A 24,055-nucleotide genomic window follows, 5' to 3' on the forward strand; every position below is an offset into this window, starting at 1 on the left:
TAAAAGTTTTTTGCAAGAAGATAGAATTTAAAATAATACACTTTTTGCGTAAAAAAACTGTTCACTTGTTCTTAAGCACATTGACACAACTAAAAATAATACTCTTTAGTTGATAGAGCGCAAGCGATGCAATCAACACCAAAACTGGCATAACGGTAATTTTCCAATTAAAGAAGCAAATAATGAAAACGAAATTTAAGGGGCAGTTAGAGATGTTTACTGTGAATTTTTATGGAAAAAAACCGATTTTGAAAAATTTTAAGTTGTGACTCTTTTGTAGTTAGTGTGCGATATCATACTTGTAAACCTGTACTATGAGATTTACAATGGTCATATCAGCATTGTAAATCTTACCAAGTAGCGCAACTAACAGCTGATCAGTGAAAATTCGCACATTCACACGCACAGTTCTCGACTCAGTTTCAAAAATAAACTTTAGATTATTTAGTTCAAATTTTAATCCTTTCGAATTTATGTATATAGAATATATAAGGTGTTTTTGTTGTTATTATTAAAACAATATTTTTATTTATATTAAAGCTTTTATCATTTTGTTTAACTTTGAAAAAACTCCGAACATCATTCCTTCATTATATGTCATTCGACTATTCGCAACATAATCTCCATTTAAGCTGCCAAACTATATAGTAAACAATGCATATCAGCCTTCGGACGCTAGCAACACAGCGATGTACACGGTTTATACTCAACAATGTCATATATGTATGGGACATATGTGTTGCGAGTCACTCGTACGTATTTTCTATTTTATGTGCTAGTTACTCATAGGGCCGATTTCACCAACTCGACTTAGGCTAAAACTTAGTTGTGACTTAAGTTAGTCCAGATTTGCGGCTTAGTTTTTTTTCGGTTTCACCAACTTAGTTACTTAACGAAATTGACATACAACAACCCTATCAACTGTTTTATACATAGTAGTATTTTTTGCTACTCTTTAATTTCACGCAACCCAATCCATTTGAAGTATTGTCAGTTACGGCTGTCAGCTGCACAACTTTTAATAAAATTATAATAAAAATAATAACATCTCATATGCGGGTGTAAGCGGTTTTGGTAGTTATTTAATGTATGAGAGTGGTACAAGTGGTCTGCTACCTGCAAGCTCTCTGAATTCAATTGGCGCTAACACTGAGGCGACACTTGTGCACATGCATCCAGGTAATGTGCCACAGAAGCAAGCAATGCAAGAGCAACTACAACGTTGTATCTCGATAAATTTATATTCGGTGCTGCGAGAATAATACCAAGGGAAGGATCAACAGGTGCCCGAGGTCGCGACTGAGCCAAGTACACCCATTGAAGAAAGAGAGCCAAGCAGTAAAAAGCAGAAACTAAGCGAAGATGATGTGGGTAAGTAACATTGAATAATCGATTAGACAGGCTTGATCTGTATAAAAATATTGCCAAAAACTCACTTGGAGAATTCTCCAAAGCCCTTCTGGTCTTGTTTACAGAAGACCTAAATTTGTATGATCAAAAACCTCGGACAGGTTTTCGCCATTGCAGCACAATAAAACCTTGCTAGCTGTAATAACGTAACTCTTTTTTTTCTGCAGCAACTTCGGGCGCAACATCAAGCACTGTTACAACAACAGCAGCGTCCCCTAATAGCGACAGCACCAGCGATTATAGCGAAACAAATAACCCATCTGCAACAGTTGCAGCAGCGCCGGCGTAGAAATTACAGATAGAAAACCGGCGTGCATGTGAGTTAATGCGCGTCAAGTTCGATGCACTTGTCATAGCAGGAAAGGAACACCCAAGTAACATCGTGCAAGCTTTATTACGCTTTGTAAAACATTCACGCCCAATAGTGTTGTACAGTCTTAGCATGGAATTGTTAACGGACTTGTATGTAGAGCTGAAAACCAACTCTAATGTCACAAATTTGTATTTGACTTGAAATTGGCTACGTTACTATCAAATATTGCCCAATCGCACACATCCTGAAGTAAATATGAATGGTAATAGTGGTTACCTCTTGACTGGTTATACCATAGGCTAATATTCTTAGTTTATTTAGAGTGTGCAAACAATTATATTCAAATTAATAATATATCGGACGAATATATACCACGGTTTTAAGTTTACTTTTGCTGTAATTACTTTTAAATTGGTTTTACTTCCTTTAATTGGAAATAAAATCCACAACCTCAACCTCTTAGGTGCTCCTCCCATTTCGCCCGCTTGTGTTCATCCACAAGCAATCTGATGCGTTGGTTTATATCCCTTATTTGGGGATCGCCTGGGTCGAGCTGTCTTATAAGGTCACGTTCTCTCGCTAAATTTGCGGCCTCCGCCGGGAAGTGGGGCCGAATTTCGGGAATTCTCCCGGCGGGAATGAAACGTGCCGAGGCGGATTCAATGACCTTGCGGAAAGCACGCTCCCCTTGGCGGGCATCAGTCGGGATAGGGAGGGCAGCAAAGAGGTTGCATGTAAAAGAATTGTATTCCTCCCACTTTCCTTTTTTAAATTTTTTGAAAGTGCGTTTATCTGTAACGATGAAGTCGGCGGTTTGCTCGGACGAAATAAGTATAGGCGGGTGGTCGGATGCCAATGTTACCATCGGCTGCCAGTTTACGAGTTCTGCGCTCACGATTGAAATATTCGGCGAACTGTGACAGCTTCCTACCATACGTGTGGGTGCGTCTCCGTTTATTGTGCTGAACGTCGTTTCTTCTATTTGATCCGCCAACATCTCACCCCTACTGTCCGCCCGCCATAGATCGTGATGGGCATTGAAATCACCTAAGATAATGCGATTGTTGCCAGTGAGTAGGGCGCTAATATTAGGGCGGTAGATGTAGATGGTGATGATTTCTAGGTTTGCATCGCCTGACCGGACAGATAGGCCTTGACGTTCTAAGACATTGTCCCTGCGGTCGATGCCAGGATCACATATATATATATATATATATAATATAATATAATATATATAGATATTGCACAGAGTGGTGTATGATAAACGCGAGGCCGCCTCCATTTCCGCTCATGCGATCTTTTCTGTGGACATTATACCCAGAACAGGTTTGCAATGCAGATCTTGCTGTGAGTTTAGTCTCTTGAATCGCAGCAATGCGAATATTGTGCCGCTTCATGAAATCGACTATCTCTGTAATCTTCCCAGTTAGTTCATTACAGTTTAACTGCAGAATACTGAAGTGCATAGCGGGAGACGTCGCCACTCTGGGAGTAAGTGACGGGTGACTACCGCTGGGTTGAGGAAGGCCAGGACGCAACTGCTATTGTGGCCCTGGGACTGGGGGTCCTTGGGCAAGCATTGGGGTACTCGGTAGATTGGGGTTTGCGACCTGGCAACATGACGCAATGAAACCCGTCGGGGAGTTGCCGTCGCGGAGAGCAGAACATCTAGGAAAGTGGCACCGCCCAAGGCAGGAGCTTCTTTGGGCGGATGTCGCAAACATATATATTCTGTGCTGGCAAATGGTGCAAACGGTGAGTTGTTGGCGCCGCTGGGCGCGAGCAGCAGCGGGTACTAGTTGTGGCTTGCTGAGCAGCTTGGCTGCTGGAAGGTAGTAGGGGGGGGGGGGCGCTTAGGCGTAGACTACGGGACGCCCTTGGACGTGAACAGCAAGGAGCCACAAAATATTTATAAAAGTTACGTGGACGTCGGGTTTTGGGATCAAGCCCAGAACAACCTGTCCGATGCAACCATCCCTTACACAAGACACACTGAACAGAGTATGACCGTCCTAAAAATATTCTTTTCCGGCAGATGCAGCAAAACCATTTCTCAGGACCGGGGTCAGGAGACGAACCCGGATTGAAATGGATACCTTCCCGGAGCAAGAGAATATGGAGCAGTCCCGCTGCAAGGAGCTGCTGGGAGGATGACAATTTGTGGGAGGGACGCAACAAATTAAATGGGGTTACACTGAAATTAAAGTCCTTGGTCGGGAAAAATCCCGAGTCGCTCCGGTACATAGAACCGACTGCCTTGGAAAGCAGTCACTAAATATAATCAACATAAATTAATTACAGTGTTTATAAAGTATTAAATTATTATTATTTATATTAATAATATTATGCCAGTAGTTGTTTGTTGGCTAAACTGAAAGCAGCTCTCGTCAAATGTACGTTTTCTATTCCATTTGTTGTTTACTTGTAAGCAATTATATTCGTTTTAAATTTAAATTTTGTGAATTTATTTGGTTACTTTTTTCTTAATAAAAATATATTTGCATTTATTTAAAAGTAATAAATTTAGACAGGAGCTCAACCAATTTTAACCAATGACCGCACTAGCAGCGTTTTAATGTACCATTTTGTAGCCACATCCATTGCACATAAGTTTGATCTTCTTCGCCTGGAAATAATATAAAATAAATGTTTAGTATGTTAAAAAATAGTTTTTATTCTCTTGTGCTATTTATTCTTCACTCACAGATGCAACCAACAATACGTGCATCAAATGCGGATGGTATCAGTTTGGGGTTTCCTCGCAAAACACTTATGTTCACAATTTTTTTTGTGGGTACGCAATATTACAACAACCACATGGAAATCGCCCACTTCCACTGCAAATATCTGATAACTGAGATACAATTTTTATTTTCCGCCTTCGGATTATTATTTTCGAGATTATTCGCGTCTTTTGATACCTCTCTCGATATTTTTGGTAGCGTATTAGCAGTCGACCCCTCAACTTAACTTTTACCCCGCTGCAAGGATCTGCTGGGAGAATGACAATTTGTGAAACGGACTCAACATGAAATGAAGCCGGACAGAACCGGCTGCCTTGGGAAGAGTTTATAAATTAATATAGAGATATTGTTTACCAATTACTATTCACGCATATTCACCTGGGGAATTGATTTTAATATGGCTGCAGTCCATTGCCCCAATTACACGCGGAAAATTTGCCTTTTCTTTAAAAGCAGCCTGTGTTTCCAAGCTCTCCTGTTCCGTTTGAGGAAATAACACAAAATCTGGTCGCAAGGATGCTAGATGGTAGGAAACTAGCGTAATTGCACGTGAGGCACTTGCTTTTAAAACTCCGGAAATGTCTGCCACAATTTGCTGAAAAGATCCTGAAGCATAGAACCGGAGTGCGATGAAAAACATTTGATGTGGCTGCATTGCGTTGTTGCTGTAAACGAAGAAGTAATTTAGGGCAACATTTATAAAATATGATGTAAACTTACCGTGCTCCAAGATAAATTTTGTCTTTTATTAAAGAAAAAACAAACCAAGCAGCATCTTTGCACATACGAAATCGTTCGCGAAAGTTAACATCGTCATAATAAAGAAAAAAGTCAGGACGCTCTTTAATTTTTCTTTTTCGTCGAAGCACGATTACCTGCAGAGCTTCAAAGTCGCAATCACTTTCACCAGAGTCTCGAAGATCCATTAAATTTTTTACAATTTTTCCACCGATAATAAAATAACCCACTTCAAAGAAATTGCAGATGTCAACAATAGCGGGGTTGCTATATTTGCATAATGAAATAAGTATAAATAGTGCCATTTAATTCGACTCAAAATTTGTACTACAGCAACACTGTTGAAAGTCGAGAATAAGCCAGCTGACAGGTAGGCTAATTTGCGACTTAGTTAAGCATTGGTGGTGAAACAGAAAAATTAAAAAATATGACTTAACTAAGTTAAGTCGAGTTGGTGAAACCGGGCCATAGTATTTGTCTGTACTTGACTAAGTACACATTTAGACAAAATTTTTTGGCTCATGACTAAGTGCACTAATTTTATTAGTACTCAAAGCAGATCTCTCATAGGAGTATTACATATATGCATTAATGTATTATTTTTATATGCATACTGAAAAAATCAATGCTGCAGATAAGTCAAGAAGCAACACTTGGAATATGAGGGCGAGTATTAATTATCAAATGCGACTCCATATTGTAGTAATGACTTCACCTGTTTTATTGCGTCATGCTCTTACTTTTGAATTTTGGTTCAAAAATAATTATGTAACATATACAAGTATGAAGAGTTTACCAAAATAAATTTATTTCAGTCCTATGTTTTAAAACGAATTCAAAACAAAAAATTCGTGTTGTAGACTTTAAAATATGTGCTCCATATTAAACTTCAGCCAATTCAAAATACTTCTTCATTCTAAACTATCCATAAACTATTAGATTATCTAAAGATTCTAATTTGTTACATACATAACCCACAGTTGAACAATGTATACCATGAGATCCATCGGATAGAAAAATTTGAAAATCGGATCATTGAGATTTGTAACGTCTAAATAAGGTTATACTTTACCAGGAAAAGGTTTCCCGTGGTTTGAAACTGAAACTTAGAAAAAAAGAAACACGGCTACCACTCACCAAATAAAGTAATTTAAATTAGTAATATTAGATTCCGAAGAAATACCGGGATTTTATTAAATATAATCCCGGGATGAGCATTTGGTTCGGCAGTCCCGGGGTTTGGGATTCCCGGAACTCGATGCCTTAGTCTCGCCCCACTAACAGTTGATCGTTACGTTGTTTTTGTTTGGATAGGAATGTTTTAACTCGAATTCAGGACAGAAGATTGGCGACAATCGTCCAAAAGAGACGAAAGGTTATTAGTGATCGTCATGATGGCGGTTGATCATTTTCGTAATTTTGAGGAGAAGCTCTTAAACAGTGTAATGCTTAATTTTTTTGTATTTCTGGCAACTATGTCCCGGCAGACTAGCAGACCCGGCAGATGTTCTGCCCTAACTTTAGTCTACCTGCGCAACTTTTAAGCAGTTTTTACCTCTTACTCTGCCTCCCCTCTCTACTCCTTTTATTCAGCCCTCCCTCTGCCTTTCTCTGTGTATATTTCTCCCTCTCCGTCTTTCCCCTCACTTCTATTGCGATCTATATATCCCTATCTCTCTATCTTCATCTAAGTCAACCTCCTTCTCCTTACCTCTTTCTTTTCTCCCTAGTTCGTCTTATTTTTCTAAATCCCATATTCCGAGTCCCAGACGCAGTCGGTTCCTGGTCCATTTCCCGAAGTGCCTTAAATACTTATGTAGGCAAAGGGCTACCTATAAACTAAATTTTAGGGAAATTTAACCATAAATAGAATTTATTCGAATAGATCGGTTCCGGGTCCACTTCACGAGAAAAAAGTATATCGTAAATACTAATCTAGCAAAAGGCTAATACGAAATTTCGGGCTACAACAAATTTCAGGCAAATTGAACCGTGAATAGAATTTGTTCGAATGGATCGGTCCCTGGTAAAATTTCCGAAAACAAACTTCACAGGGGCCTCTCCGCATTGCTGTGAAGCTATTCTGCAAATTTTGAATAAAATCGGCGGATTGGTTTCGGAGTCCATAAACTGCATACAAACATACATCCTTCTTTATATGTATATATAGAAGATGATTCAGTGAAAATATTTATAGAGATGAGAATTGAAATGCATATTCCAGTTTAATATAAAAAAGTTAATAGTCTTGTTTTTTAAGCGCCAAATACACGACACGAACATTTCCGCGAACATTCCCGTTATGTCATGTTTCTGCGACCTTTTCTGTCGTGTATGGTGGTGTTTGCCAGTTCGCGCAAATGTTCGCCAAAAATCAAAATATTTTAATTTTTGGCGAACATATTTCTGAACGGAACAGACGTGCGCGGAAAAGTAAAATGGACAATAAAAAATGTCTGAGTGAATTTATTGAAATGTATAAATCTTTGCCATTATTGTGGCAAGTAAAAAGCAAATATTATTGTAATAGAATTAAAAAGAATAATGATTATGCGACTTTAATCGAAAAATTAAAAGAAGTAGATCCTGATGCCACAAAGGATACAGTTATAAAAAAATTTTTTGTAAAAGTTGGTCAAATGTTGCCTTGCTCATACGAACGTAATTTTTAAAATCATTTTGTGACGTGAATTCCAGTTCTTTAATAAGCTCACTTTGTCCAAGAACTGCTCGTTTTTTAAACCATTCTTTGCACCAAATTCTTTTTTTGTGATCTTCTCTCTTTTTTTACGCTTAATTGCCACAGCGAGCAATATTGCTGCAGCACAATTGTTGTCCGTATTCATCGCTGTCTGAAAGAGAACTAATGTTCGGCCAAAAGTTCGTATGGTGTATGGCCAAAGCTGCGAACAAGATTGCGGAATGTTCGCGGAAATGTTCGTGTCGTGTATTTGGCGCTTTACTCTGAAAATCGCTACGAGTCTAAAAAGGCACACTTTTTAGCAGCATACCATTATTATCAGGGCCAGTGTTGCCAGGTTAGCCTTTTCGAGGCTAGATTTAGCCTTTTGTTTTTGCCTTTAGCCTCGAAATTTTGGGTTTAGCTTCTTGACTTTTTTCTAGCCTTTTTTACTCCGAATGTATTTTTAAAAATTTCTAAAATAAAATAATTTCAATAGTTCCTGTGAACACCTAATACCTAATAATATGAGTTCTCTACAAAAGATTAATTCTTTTTCTGCTGAAAATTCGTTGAACATTTCAAAGCCAGATGTATTTTCTTACTTTGAAAAAGAGAAGTACAGTTATTCTTCAAGTCAAATAGCATTAATAGAGCTGCAGTGGCGAAAACTTATAACTATACAATGAAAAAATGTACAATCCACCATGGAATTTTGGTCGGAAGTCCGAGAACATAAAAATGCATTAAACGAACCCCCTTTTTTATAACTTGTCGAATTAATATTTAGTTTTTTAGTATTACCACTCAGTAACGCGGAAGTTGGTGGCATGAAAATTCTGAAAACTAAATTAAGGAACAAAATAAAAATTAAAATGCTTAATGCGCTGCTTAATATTAGATGCTCGTTAAGGGATTCAAGGGGTTGTGTAGCGCAACATATAGCTTCTCCAACCCAATTGTCAACCTCACCTTCGAGCGGCGAATCCCGTTTCACTAACAGACGAGGCTCTGGCGACCCAAGCTCCTCATGGAACTTGGGGGTGGGGAGGCCTGAAGGTTCAATGTGGCCACATAAATCGTTCCCGAGATGGTCGGGCCAGCACCTTAATGGTGCTGTGTTACCGGAGCGTATCGGATCTGTATCCGACAAAGGACCATCACATCGATAACACTCCCCAAAGCCTTCGGGGAGTAACCTAATCGCTACAACAACAACAACAACAGATGCTCGTTAAAACGCTTATCTAAATGTTGTAATGACTTTGAAATTACCGATGATCTCATATCTATGGTAAATAGCCAAACTTTATACCCAGACTTAAGCTCTTCTGATTCTTCACACGGGGAATATTTTATATAAATAATTAGTTTGTAATATTTTTTTATGTATATACACATATGCAATCATTTAAAGTAATTCCATGTGCTAGTCAAGGAAAATGTGCCTGATATGTTTTGAAACAGGAAGTTATGCTTAAGTTATGTTTATAAGTTTTTATTTACAAATGTGTAAACTAAAATATAAAAAATTTTATGAATTAACCAAAAAATTTCTGGCCTTTTTTTAGCTTCTTTTTTACTAAATTTGGCCTTTTCTAACCTTTTTTTTGCCAGTCTAGCTTCTTTTTTTTGCATCACCTGGCAACACTGATCAGGGCTGCTCAAAATTTTTTATATGGAAGTGCGAATCACAATACATGTACAAAATTGTATGTGCATTATTAAATATTGGAGTTATTTATTCAACAGTTTAGTGATCGAACTTAGCAAAAGGGCAAATAAGAGGATTTGCAGTAAATTCGTTACACTATATATGACCGGAAGTTCTAGTCAGGAATGTATTGCGCGGCTGAATGATAATCTGAAAAATATATGTAAATATCTGGAAATGAGCAAACTAATACTTAATGTGAATAAAACAAAGGCAATGATAATCAATGGTGAGTCAAATGAAAACATTACAGTCAATTGTGAAATAATCGACAAAGTTGATGAAATTAAGTATTTAGGCATTATCATCGATAAAAAATTAAATTTCGACAAGCATATAGATTATGTTTGCAGTAAAATTTCCAAAAAAATTGGATATTTCCAGAGAATGCGCAAAAAAGTTTCTGCAAATAGTGCCATAAAGATATATAATGTCATGATAAAGCCACATTTTGAATATTGCTCAACTATACTGTTCCTGGGATCCAACCAAATGAAAAGCAGACTCCAAAAATTGCAGAATAAGGGAATGGGGTGTATTCTTATTTGTAATAGATTGACACCAACCTCACACATGCTCGATACCTTGAAATGGCTTAACATAAACCAAAGAACTATCATGAATGTTTTATTTTTTGTATTTAAAATGAAGTATAATCTGCTACCAAAGTATTTAACAAGCCAAATTGTGTATGTTTGAGATGTGCAACCCTACACTTTAAGGAACAAAAATGATTTTAGAATTAACTTTTATAAGTCTAATAAGGCACAAAATATTTTAATGTACAAAGGCCTAAAACTATTTAATGAATTACCAAGTAATATCAAAAATGAATCATTAATGTATTTAAAAGACTGCTAATATATTACGTTAGAGCAGTATTTTAGCTCACAATTACTAATAAGCAAATTACTATCTAATAATTGTACCTGAATTTTTTTATATTTTTAAATAGCAAATAAAAGCTAAATAAAGAAGAAACTAACTAACTAACTAACCAATATACAAGAGTCGATAAATTTAATTCTGAAAGTAGCGAAAAATTACATTGACCTCTAGCCTCAAGTTTTGTGGGAACATATTCTATATACATATATCTTCGGAATTTGGTTTTCAATAATCATACTAAAAGTGAATGTAGAGATTTCCGCGGATGTTGCGTTGGAAATTGAATTTGAAAAATTTTGAAATGCTTAATTAGAGGGTTCCGCGTAGTTCGTTTTAAATTTGTATTCAAACTTACATACATATTGTAACGAATTTAGTGAAATTCCGCTTATTTCAACCCTTCTGCTAACGTCCGAATCACTAAACTGTTGAATAAATCACTCCAATATTCAGTGTTGCAAACTGGTCTTTATTTAGATTACTTTGGGAGTAGTACAATTATACTTTAATATCCACGTACTTCACAATAGCGTGTGTTAATCAAACTGAACTACTGATAACTCACCTTGCTAAGGTCTGGACGTTTCACCTTCTAGAACTTTTGTATCTCCTGCTTGGTTAGTTACCAGCTGTATAAGTACATGTATATTTGTAGTTTATAGCCATATGCATGTGTATGTGTGAGTAACTACTTCGGCTGATGACTACATCTGTGTGTGTGTGAGAGCTCTTCGACGCCTTCTACATAAGTGTTGCTAGCTTTAAGTATATATGTACATGTTGTTGTTGTTGTAGCAATGCTCGCCCCACCTAATAGCCGCGACCGATCACAAATTGTCATCAATATCCTCTAACGGGAGTCCAAGGAAACTTACCGTTTCAACAGGGGTGGACCATAAGGAAAGGGGTGTTAGAGGCGTTGGTTCCACATTACAATTAAAGAGATGGTTGGTGTCATGTGGGGACACATTGCAAGCGGGGCATACATTTTGTATGTCGGGGTTGATTCTGGATAGGTAAGAGTTTAACCTGTTACAGTATCCAGAACGAAGTTGAGCAAGAGAGACACGCCTTTCCCTGGGGAGTATGCGTTCCTCTTCCGCGAGTTCTGGATATTTTTCTTCAAGTACTGGATTCACCGGGCAATTCCCGACATAAAGGTCCGACGCCTGTCTATGGAGTTCACCAAGGACCTGCTTGTGTTTTTTCGCTTCATACGGCTGAGTTCTCAGGTGCCGTATTTCCTCAAAATGCTTATGGAGATGACTCCTTAGGCCCCTAGGCGGTGCTGGTTCGTCAATCAGATGTCTGTTGGGATGCCCAGGTTTCTGGGTAGTCAACAGAAACTGTTTGGTCAGCATCTCATTTCTCTCCCTGATGGGGAGTATTCTCGCCTCATTATGCAGATGGTGTTCTGGGGACATAAGAAGACAGCCCGTGGCGATTCTGAGAGCAGTATTTTGGCAGGCCTGTAGTTTCTTCCAGTGGGTGGTTTTTAGGCTTGGCGACCATATGGGTGACGCGTAGCACGTAATCGGCTGGCTAATTGCTTTGTATGTGGTCAAGAGCGTTTCTTTATCTTTTCCCCAGGTACTGCCAGCAAGGGATTTGAGGATTTTATTACGGCTCTGAATTCTTGGAACAATTGCGGTTGCGTGCGCACCAAAATGTAGATCCTGATCCAACGTCACACCCAAGATTTTGGGGTGTAGGACAGTCGGTAGCGTAGTGCCATCGACGTGGATGTTCAATATGGTCGACATTTGGGGCGTCCATGTTGTAAATAAGGTCGCGGAAGATTTAGTCGGTGACAATGCCAGGTTTCGCGAGGCGAAAAAACTGGAGAGATCAGGGAGATAGCCGTTTATTTTATTGCATAACTCATCGATCTCTGGGCCTGGGCCCGTGGCCATTATTGTGCAGTCATCGGCGTAGGAAACGATTGTGACTCCTTCCGGTGGTGAAGGTAGCTTAGATATGTAGAAATTAAACAAAAGCGGGGATAGGACACCACCCTGTGGCACCCCTTGTTTAATTCTCCTTTGTTTTGATGTTTCGTTTCTGAATTGCACCGATGCCTGCCGACCACCCAGATAATTTGCGGTCCACCTTTTAAGACATGGGGGAAGGGTAGACCCTTCCAGGTCTTGCAGTAACGAGCCATCGTTGACCGTATCAAAAGCTTTTGATAGGTCTAGCGCTACGAGTACTGTTCTATGGTGGGGGTATTGATTCAAACCGCAATTTATCTGGGTGCTAATGAAATTTAGCGCGGAGGTAGTGCTATGGAGTTTTCTGAAGCCATGCTGATGAAGGGCTAGCTGCAAATGTGCTTGGAAATAAGGGAGCAAAATGGCTTCAAGCGTCTTTGCCACTGGCGATAGGAGAGATATCGGACGATATGACTCACCTACGTTAGCTGGTTTCCCAGGCTTTAGTAGCGGGACCACCTTGGCCATTTTCCATTTCTCGTCTATGACAAAGGTGGAAAGAGACAGGTTGAAGATATGCGCTAAATATTTGAAACCCTCTTTCCCTAGGTTTTTAAGCATCGGCATGGCTATGCCGTCTGGGCCCACTGCTTTGGATGGTTTAGCGCGACCAATGGCGTCCTCAACCTCTCTAGCGGTGATGGTAATTGGTGACGCGCTGAGTTTGTGTTTATGTGCGTGTCTATTGGCTCTCCGTCTATCTTTGTCGACCGTAGGATGCATTATATATTGTCGGCAGAAAGCGCTCGCGCATTTTTTCGCATCCGACAGCACCTTATCGCCAAAGGCGATGGAAACTTTGTCTTTGTGCTTAGTCGGATTCGATAGGGACTTTACGGTGGACCAAAGTTTACCTACACCGGTAGAGAGGTTACAACCTCTTAGGTGCTCTTCCCATTTCGCCCGCTTGTGTTCGTCCACAAGCAATCTGATGCGTTGGTTTATATCCCTTATTTGGGGGTCGCCTGGATCAAGCTGTCTTATAAGGTCGAGTTCCCTCGCTAAGCTCGCGGCCTCCGCCGGGAAGTGGGGCCGGATTTCGGGAATTCTCCTGGCGGGAATGAAATGTGCCGAGGCGGATTCAATGACCTTACGGAAGGCACGCTCCCCTTGGCGGGCATCAGTCGGGATAGGGAGGGAAGCAAAGCTGCTGTCTTTTGCAGATTTATATTCTTCCCACTTTCCTTTTTTGAAGTTTATGAAAGTGCGTTTTTCGGTGACGATGAAGTCGGCGGTACGCTCGAACGAAATAAGTATGGGCAGGTGGTCGGATGCCAATGTTACCATCGGCTGCCAGTTGACGCAGTTTACGAGTTCTGCGCTCACGATTGAGATATCTGGCGAGCTATGACAGCTTCCTACCATACGTGTGGGGGCGTCTCCGTTTATTGTGCAGAACGTCGTTTCGTCTTGTTTTTTAAGCGCCAAATACACGACACGAACATTTCCGCGAACATTCCCGTTATGTCATGTTTCTGCGACCTTTTCTGTCGTGTATGGTGGTGTTTGCCAGTTCGCGCAAATGTTCGCCAAAAATCAAAATATTTTAATCATTGTTTACTATATAGTTTGGCAACTTAAACAGAGGTTATGTTGCGAATAGAGTGGAAGGCAGTGGACTAGGCAGTCGAATGTCATAAAATGAAGGAATGGTGTTCGGAGTTTTTTCAAAATTAAAAAAAAAATTGATAAAAGCTTTAATAAAAATAAAACTACTGTTTTAATAACAACAAAACAAAACAAAAATTTGAGTTAAATAATCTAAAGTTTTGTTTTGAAACTGAGTCGAGAACTGTTCGTGTGAATGTGCGAATTTTCACCGATCAGCTGTTAGTTGCGCTACTTGGTAAAATTTACAATGATTTTAATTTTTGGCGAACATATTTCTGAACGGAACAGACGTGCGCGGAAAAGTAAAATGGACAATAAAAAATGTCTGAGTGAATTTATTGAAATGTATAAATCTTTGCCATTATTGTGGCAAGTAAAAAGCAAAGATTATTGTAATAGAATTAAAAAGAATAATGATTATGCGACTTTAATCGAAAAATTAAAAGAAGTAGATCCTGATGCCACAAAGGATACAGTTATAAAAAAATTGTTTGTAAAAGTTGGTCAAATGTTGCCTTGCTCATACGAACGTAATTTTTAAAATCATTTTGTGACGTGAATTCCAGTTCTTTAATAAGCTCACTTTGTCCAAGAACTGCTCGTTTTTTAAACCATTCTTTGCACCAAATTCTTTTTTTGCGATCTTCTCTCTTTTTTTACGCTTAATTGCCACAGCGAGCAATATTGCTGCAGCACAATTGTTGTCCGTATTCATCGCTGTCTGAAAGAGAACTAATGTTCGGCCAAAAGTTCGTATGGTGTATGGCCAAAGCTGCGAACAAGATTGCGGAATGTTCGCGGAAATGTTCGTGTCGTGTATTTGGCGCTTTACTCTGAAAATCGCTACGAGTCTAAAAAGGCACACTTTTTAGCAGCATACCATTATTATCAGGGCCAGTGTTGCCAGGTTAGCCTTTTCGAGGCTAGATTTAGCCTTTTGTTTTTGCCTTTAGCCTCGAAATTTTGGGTTTAGCTTCTTGACTTTTTTCTAGCCTTTTTTACTCCGAATGTATTTTTAAAAATTTCTAAAATAAAATAATTTCAATAGTTCCTGTGAACACCTAATACCTAATAATATGAGTTCTCTACAAAAGATTAATTCTTTTTCTGCTGAAAATTCGTTGAACATTTCAAAGCCAGATGTATTTTCTTACTTTGAAAAAGAGAAGTACAGTTATTCTTCAAGTCAAATAGCATTAATAGAGCTGCAGTGGCGAAAACTTATAACTATACAATGAAAAAATGTACAATCCACCATGGAATTTTGGTCGGAAGTCCGAGAACATAAAAATGCATTAAACGAACCCCCTTTTTTAGAACTTGTCGAATTAATATTTAGTTTTTTAGTATTACCACTCAGTAACGCGGAAGTTGGTGGCATGAAAATTCTGAAAACTAAATTAAGGAACAAAATAAAAATTAAAATGCTTAATGCGCTGCTTAATATTAGATGCTCGTTAAGGGATTCAAGGGGTTGTGTAGCGCAACATATAGCTTCTCCAACCCAATTGTCAACCTCACCTTCGAGCGGCGAATCCCGTTTCACTAACAGACGAGGCTCTGGCGACCCCAAGCTCCTCATGGAACTTGGGGGTGGGGAGGCCTGAAGGTTCAATGTGGCCACATAAATCGTTCCCGAGATGGTCGGGCCAGCACCTTAATGGTGCTGTGTTACCGGAGCGTATCGGATCTGTATCCGACAAAGGACCATCACATCGATAACACTCCCCAAAGCCTTCGGGGAGTAACCTAATCGCTACAACAACAACAACAACAGATGCTCGTTAAAACGCTTATCTAAATGTTGTAATGACTTTGAAATTACCGATGATCTCATATCTATGGTAAATAGCCAAACTTTATACCCAGACTTAAGCTCTTCTGATTCTTCACACGGGGAATATTTTATATAAATAATTAGTTTGTAATATTTTTTTATGTATATACACATATGCAATCATTTAAAGTAATTCCATGTGCTAGTCAAGGAAAATGTGCCTGATATGTTTTGAAACAGGAAGTTATGCTTAAGTTATGTTTATAAGTTTTTATTTACAAATGTGTAAACTAAAATATAAAAAATTTTATGAATTAACCAAAAAATTTCTGGCCTTTTTTTAGCTTCTTTTTTACTAAATTTAGCCTTTTCTAACCTTTTTTTTTGCCAGTCTAGCTTCTTTTTTTTGCATCACCTGGCAACACTGATCAGGGCTGCTCAAAATTTTTTATATGGAAGTGCGAATCACAATACATGTACAAAATTGTATGTGCATTATTAAATATTGGAGTTATTTATTCAACAGTTTAGTGATCGAACTTAGCAAAAGGGCAAATAAGAGGATTTGCAGTAAATTCGTTACACTATATATGACCGGAAGTTCTAGTCAGGAATGTATTGCGCGGCTGAATGATAATCTGAAAAATATATGTAAATATCTGGAAATGAGCAAACTAATACTTAATGTGAATAAAACAAAGGCAATGATAATCAATGGCGAGTCAAATGAAAACATTACAGTCAATTGTGAAATAATCGACAAAGTTGATGAAATTAAGTATTTAGGCATTATCATCGATAAAAAATTAAATTTCGACAAGCATATAGATTATGTTTGCAGTAAAATTTCCAAAAAAATTGGATATTTCCAGAGAATGCGCAAAAAAGTTTCTGCAAATAGTGCCATAAAGATATATAATGTCATGATAAAGCCACATTTTGAATATTGCTCAACTATACTGTTCCTGGGATCCAACCAAATGAAAAGCAGACTCCAAAAATTGCAGAATAAGGGAATGGGGTGTATTCTTATTTGTAATAGATTGACACAAACCTCACACATGCTCGATACCTTGAAATGGCTTAACATAAACCAAAGAACTATCATGAATGTTTTATTTTTTGTATTTAAAATGAAGTATAATCTGCTACCAAAGTATTTAACAAGCCAAATTGTGTATGTTTGAGATGTGCAACCCTACACTTTAAGGAACAAAAATGATTTTAGAATTAACTTTTATAAGTCTAATAAGGCACAAAATATTTTAATGTACAAAGGCCTAAAACTATTTAATGAATTACCAAGTAATATCAAAAATGAATCATTAATGTATTTAAAAGACTGCTAATATATTACGTTAGAGCAGTATTTTAGCTCACAATTACTAATAAGCAAATTACTATCTAATAATTGTACCTGAATTTTTTTATATTTTTAAATAGCAAATAAAAGCTAAATAAAGAAGAAACTAACTAACTAACTAACCAATATACAAGAGTCGATAAATTTATAATGACTTTTTCCGGTCAATTTATTTATAGAATTAAATTTTGGTTAGGCTTTTTTGACCAATGTATTTTAGATGCAAAATAAAAACTTTATTTCATCTTTCTACCCGACGTTTCGCTAGTCTCTCTAGCTTCTTCAGGGGGATATCTGTTTATTTAGGAAAAACAACAAAAAACATTAAAGCAAATTGTTAAAAACCGAAATGAAAACTAATATTACATCACATTTTTATATACACATGAATACATGATAAATATCACAAATCACACATAAACACGTAACACCCTAATAAAACATTTATCACACTTACATATTTATATTGTCACGGATATTAGCATCCCTAAGCTATACCATCACTAAGGCGATGCTAAGCGATGTTCACGTCAATAATCAAATCATGTATACACATATATAAGGCAGCCGAGAGATGTCACACACAGATGCATTTACTTATACGCCTATGTGTGTGCGAGAGACTGTAAACTACAAACTCACATACATCTGAGAGACGCTGAAAAGTAGAAAATTGTAAACAAGTAGAAACTATATGAGAACTATAAACACTCGAAATAGTTGGTAAGTTCTGGAAATAGAAGAGCCTAGATGTATGCAGCGTAAACTATAAAAGCGGCACAAGCGAGTAAACTGAAATTCAGTTTGATTTGAGTTGTCAAGCAGTTTGATTAACACGATATCTAGCGAGCAATAGCAGTATTATTTTGAATAGTGGAGTTTCATTTGAGCTATCAGTTTGGTTATTAAGCTATTCGTTGCACAGTTTGAGTGTTATTGTGAAGCATTTTAATAAAGGCCATTTTTGCATTATTCAATATTGGAGTTATTTATTCAACAGTTTAGCGATACGAACCTAGCAAAAGGGGCAAATAAGAGGATTTGCAGCAAATTCGTTACAATTGGTGTCAGAAGAGGAATTGTTGAATAAATTCCGGAGGACAACAAGGACATGGCAAAGTTCAGTGAATTGAAGATCCAGCAACTAAAGAAGGAGTTGGAGAGCCGTGGATTGAATACAAGCGGCGTTAAACTTGAACTTCAGGCACGGCTACGAGAGGCAATGGAAGCGGAAGGAATTGATGTGGAAGAGTATGACTTTCATCTTGATGGCGAGGAAGTAACAAAAATTGAAGAGAAAAACGAAACATCGCAGACAGTTACGAGCACAGACTTGAACATGATTTTGGCTGCAATATCTGCTCAAACATCGACAGTGGCTTCTCAACTGGAATCGCAAAAGACAGATATAACATCCATGATGGAAGAACAGAAGACACGTATTGCAGAAATGTCGTCAGAAATAACATCGAAAATTGAAGCACAAGAAACGCGTATTTCACAAATTTCAGCACAGATATCATCTCAGATCTCCACACAACTAGAAGAGCAGGAAGTCCGTATATCATCTAAACTGGAAGCGCATATGGAAGAAAAACTAACCCAGTTTCATGAAGGCTTCAGTGGTCGACAGGATAAAATCGAGGCCGAGGTGGATGCTTTGAGAGGACGTATCGAGCAGTTGCAACTAAATCGCCCAGCAGTTTCAACGAGTAATCCAAAGGTAAAGACACCATCCTTTGACGGTTCTGTTCCTTTTCAGGTCTTTAAGCTACAGTTTGAGAAGACCGCAGCAGTGAACCAATGGAATGCTGAAGATAAAGTTGCAGCTCTGTTCGTGGCACTGAAAGGGCCTGCCGCGGAAATCCTACAGACTATTCCAGAGTACGAACGGAACAGTTATGACGCATTGATGGCTGCTGTAGAACGGCGATACGGAAGCGAACACAGGAAACAGATATTTCAAATAGAATTGCAAAACCGCTACCAAAAAGCTAACGAGACTTTGCAGGAGTTTGCTTCGGACATTGAAAGATTGGCTCATCTTGCAAATGCGGATGCACCCGTGGAATACACGGAAAGAGTGAAGATTCAGAGCTTTATAAATGGCATACGGGACGTCGAAACGAAGCGAGCCACATACGCGAACCCAAAGCAAACATTTTCTGAAACGGTATCCCATGCATTGACCCAGGAAACGGCGTCATTATTGAGTAAACCAGCATACAAAGCTCATCGTGTGGAAGTAGAAAGGCCGGAGTGGGTAGATACAATTTTGGAAGCTCTGAAGGGATCACAACAGAAAAATGCCGGAGTTATGAAATGTTTCAAGTGCGGTAACCCAGGTCACATTGCACGTCATTGCAGTAGCAATTCCAATAGTTCCAACAATGTGGGTGGCCGTAAACGCAAAGCTGGAGGAGATGAGCAAGAGCGAGTAAGAGGTAGAGAGCTAGATCCAGCTATTGAATGCCCTGTGATATCTGTGTCGCAAATTGGTAGAAAATCGAGCAGTCTTACCGTCAGAGGGAATGTGGATGGCAAAGAACGAATACTGACTGTAGATACGGGCGCATCTCATTCCTTGATCCGATCTGACTTGGTCAACAGGAGAGTAAAACCGTTACCTGGAGCAAAGTTGCGTACAGTCACTGGCGAGTATAACCAAGTTCAGGGAGAAGTGATATGTGAAGTATTGATTGGGAAGGTCATGGTCCTACACAAATTTGTTGTGGCGGAGATTGTTGATGAAGTTATATTGGGAGTGGATTTCTTGGTTGACCATGACATCAAGATCGATATGCAGAGAAGGGTGATGCGTTATGAGAACCAAGATGTGCCACTTAACTTTAGTTTGGAAAAAGGGTTCAGCAGTAATCGGGTACTGGTGGAGAATACTCAACGAAGGCCACGAAATTCAAAGGTAAAGGTTGATAGATCGAATGGGCCAAATAAATCAAAATCAAAAGTACCTGCGAGAGAAACACTGGCATTGAAAAGCCCTAACGGACGTACTAAAACCAAGAAAGAATGCAATGGTGGTTTCAAGCCAAGGCACACTACTGTTGTGAAGCGTCGGAACGATACTGATTATGCAAAGGAAATCCGTCCAGCGCAAGCTCTGCGAAGTAATTCTTCATTGGCCAAGAAACAGATTGCGAGGGAACGATCCAGAATAATGAGTAGTAAGATGGAACACAGGTACGACAGGGAAAATAATTCGGAAGGTGGAGATTTGGTACTGTTATACAACCCTCACCGGCGGAAAGGTGTTCCATCCAAATTTCGGTGCAGTTGGGAAGGCCCGTACAAGGTTGTGAAGAAGATCAGTGATACCATCTACCGCATACAAAGCATTGAGAAACCGCGGAGTAGAAGAGTGGTACATTTGGCGATGCTAGCAGCGTTTAGATCGAGAGATTTGTCTGATCGGGACGATCAGACTTAGGTGGAGGGCAGTGTCACGGATATTAGCATCCCTAAGCTATACCATCACTAAGGCGATGCTAAGCGATGTTCACGTCAATAATCAAATCATGTATACACATATATAAGGCAGCCGAGAGATGTCACACACAGATGCATTTACTTATACGCCTATGTGTGTGCGAGAGACTGTAAACTACAAACTCACATACATCTGAGAGACGCTGAAAAGTAGAAAATTGTAAACAAGTAGAAACTATATGAGAACTATAAACACTCGAAATAGTTGGTAAGTTCTGGAAATAGAAGAGCCTAGATGTATGCAGCGTAAACTATAAAAGCGGCACAAGCGAGTAAACTGAAATTCAGTTTGATTTGAGTTGTCAAGCAGTTTGATTAACACGATATCTAGCGAGCAATAGCAGTATTATTTTGAATAGTGGAGTTTCATTTGAGCTATCAGTTTGGTTATTAAGCTATTCGTTGCACAGTTTGAGTGTTATTGTGAAGCATTTTAATAAAGGCCATTTTTGCATTATTCAATATTGGAGTTATTTATTCAACAGTTTAGCGATACGAACCTAGCAAAAGGGGCAAATAAGAGGATTTGCAGCAAATTCGTTACAATATTGTTTAAATATTAAATTATTCTAAAAAATATTTGTACCATTCTTTAGTGGTATCCTTGTCATACTAAACTAATAAATTTGACTATAGACATAAAGTGTAGGCAGCGGCGACGTCATCGGTATCTTCCTTTTTATTTATTGTTTTGTCTCTATTTTGTAAAATTCTTAAGCTTTCCAATGTTAGTCTGGTTTTTCCTTGTTTGTTTTTATCAAGTATCCGTATATTCGCTAAATCAGCTGTATGGTCGTTTTCTGTTGTGTGCTGTGATAATGCTGTGCTTTGCTTCTTTTTCTTTATATCAGCTGTATGTTCGGTTAGTCGAACTTGTAACGCCCGTTTCGTCTGACCGATGTATATTTTGTTGCAGTCTTCGTTTTCATTGCCTTTGCATGTTATTTCGTAGATTACATTGCTTTGCTGTAGTTTTTCAATAGGGCTTTTTGTTCTTGTGAATATCGTCGATAATGTTTGGTTTGATTTGTAGGCTAATGATATTTTCAGTTTGTTGTTGGTGAGTGTTTTGCTAAAGTTTTCTGTGAGTTTCGGTATGTATGTTACACTGAAATATTGTTTTGTTTCTGCCTCTTCTCGTGTTGATTTACTTTGTTGGCTGTTTATTTCAATTACTTTTTGTTCAGTCAGGCTTTTTATTAGGGTGCTCGGATAATTGTTATTTCTTAAAATTTCGTTCATTTTACTAATATTTTTGTTCCAAAATTGTTTGTCGCTTATTGTTAGCACCTTGTTAATAATATTTTTTGCCGTATTAATTTTATATTTTAGGGGCTGTGAAGAATGAAAATTAATGAGACGGCCGGATGATAATGGTTTTGTATACCAATCAAAAATTAGGGTTCCTTTGTTGTTATGTATTCTTATGTCCAGAAAGGGAATGGTACGATCTTTTTCCATTTCGTACGTGAATTGAATGTTTTTATGGTAGCTGTTAAGGGCATTTAAAATTTGTTCCAAATCATTTTGTTTTACTATCGCGAAGATATCGTCCACATATTTGACTAGAAATTTAATACTGATGTTAAGATTTTGCTTAAGTGCCTTAAGTGTGTTGTCAAGTAAATCATCCATAATTATGTCAGCTATTGTCGGGGAAAGTGGGTTGCCCATTGGCATACCAAAAGTTTGTGTGTAGTTTGTATTATTGTGTATAAAATAGTTATTTTCTAATAGACAAAATTTTAGTATGTCATGAAACTTGTTCTTTGGTATATTAGTTGTGGGCTTAATTTGGTCCCATTTGCTCATGATTATGTTTATGGCTAGATTGGTGGGAATGTTTGTGAACAGGGATACTACATCAAAGGACACTAACACTTCATCTTCATCTACATGTATATCTTGAAGTCTTTCTTTTAATCTGAATACATTCTTGATATTGTATTCTTCTGACGTTACATTTTGAATTTTTTCTCCTATATATTTAGAAAATTGGTAGCAGGGTACATTTACGGAGGACGATATTGGACGTAGGGGCATATCGGGTTTATGGATTTTTGGCAGCCCATAAAGCCTGGGTGCAATGGCTGCGGAGCAGAATAATTTAAACTTTTCACTTGCGTTGATGTATTTTTGTTTATAAAGATCATCCACTATCTTATTATTTTTCTTTTGTAGGGAGTCTGTTGGGTCAGCTCTGACTTTTTTGTATGTCTTTTTGTCGTCTAATAGCGTGTGCATTTTCTCCATATATTCTCTTTTGTACATTACCACTGTTTTGTTTCCCTTGTCTGCCTCCGTTATGATGATTTTGTTTTTGTGTAAGTTCAGGAAGGACTTGCTTTTATTGTACGCTGTTGTAATAAACTTTTCCATCGCATTGTTTTTAATATTCCTTTTGAATTGGAGAATTCGGTTGCTCAGTTTATTTCTTGCCATTTCTTTTGCCTTATCGTCGTTCAGTGCTTGGATAGCTTGCTCCATTTCAGCTATTATGTGTATAGGTGAGAAATTCGTTTTTGTTGTAGGTAATGTGAATTTCTTCCCTAGAGATAGTAGCCATTTTACTTCTTCAGGAAAACTTATTTTTGTGTTGTTGACGAACCAATCGTTGTTTGTCCGAATTCCTAGGTTGCGTAGTTGTTGTTCTTTTAAGGTATGTATTTTCGATGCGTGCGTTTCTTCAGTTTCTTTTCCTATATTTTGACTAATGAAGTGTTGTTTGCTTTTAAATGTATTGAACTCTGTTTCACTTAGTTTGTATTTAAGCTCTTTTTCCGTGTAATGAATGCAATCTTTTGTGGTTTTTATATCCAGATTTGTTTGTGTTATTTCCATTTTTAGTATTTTGCGTAGAAATTCAAGTTTGGTTTTTTGTAGTCGCTGTTTTAATTTTTGTGATGTAGTTGTTAATGTGATACTTTTCACAGAATTTTTGAGGTGGTTTGGTGTTAGATCGTATCTTTTGCATTCTAATAAGAATTTTAGGCGCTCAACTTGTTTAGCTAGTTTTGCTAATTGCTTGCTGTAATATTTTAGTCGCATGCATGTGTGTTCGCCATACTTATATTTCATGTGTTTAAAATAGTCCTTCATTTTTGATTTTTCACCGTTTATGAGCCTTTTGTTGTTGTTGTTAATTTGTTAATTATTATTCGGCAGGCCTTCCGAGGTAATTAATAATGACTTTCCGGTCAATTTATTTATGGAATTAAATTTTGGTTAGGCTTTTTTGACCAATGTATTTTAGATGCAAAATAAAAACTTTATTTCATCTTTCTACCCGACGTTTCGCTAGTCTCTCTAGCTTCTTCAG

The 24,055-nt window shown here is 38.0% G+C and overlaps 2 protein-coding genes across 2 annotated transcripts in view; both read right to left on the reverse strand.

The window, feature by feature from the left end:
• Positions 1-24,055, reverse strand: part of LOC137247551 (uncharacterized) — a 93,799-nt gene that overhangs the window by 17,173 nt on the left and 52,571 nt on the right. The window contains exons 7-10 of the mRNA XM_067778537.1: positions 22,616-23,711; positions 5,188-5,472; positions 4,846-5,132; positions 4,305-4,349 (exon numbers count right to left, since the gene is read on the reverse strand). Coding sequence (XP_067634638.1) covers positions 4,305-4,349; positions 4,846-5,132; positions 5,188-5,472; positions 22,616-23,711 — 1,713 coding nt within the window. The remainder of the gene's footprint in view (positions 1-4,304; positions 4,350-4,845; positions 5,133-5,187; positions 5,473-22,615; positions 23,712-24,055) is intronic.
• LOC137249316 (uncharacterized) overlaps positions 1-24,055 on the reverse strand; it is a 37,006-nt gene that overhangs the window by 9,201 nt on the left and 3,750 nt on the right. The gene's annotated exons all lie outside the window — the stretch shown is intronic.

The sequence above is a fragment of the Eurosta solidaginis genome, chromosome 4, assembly GCF_040869045.1.
Source record: "Eurosta solidaginis isolate ZX-2024a chromosome 4, ASM4086904v1, whole genome shotgun sequence".
Classification (NCBI taxonomy): domain Eukaryota; kingdom Metazoa; phylum Arthropoda; class Insecta; order Diptera; family Tephritidae; genus Eurosta; species Eurosta solidaginis.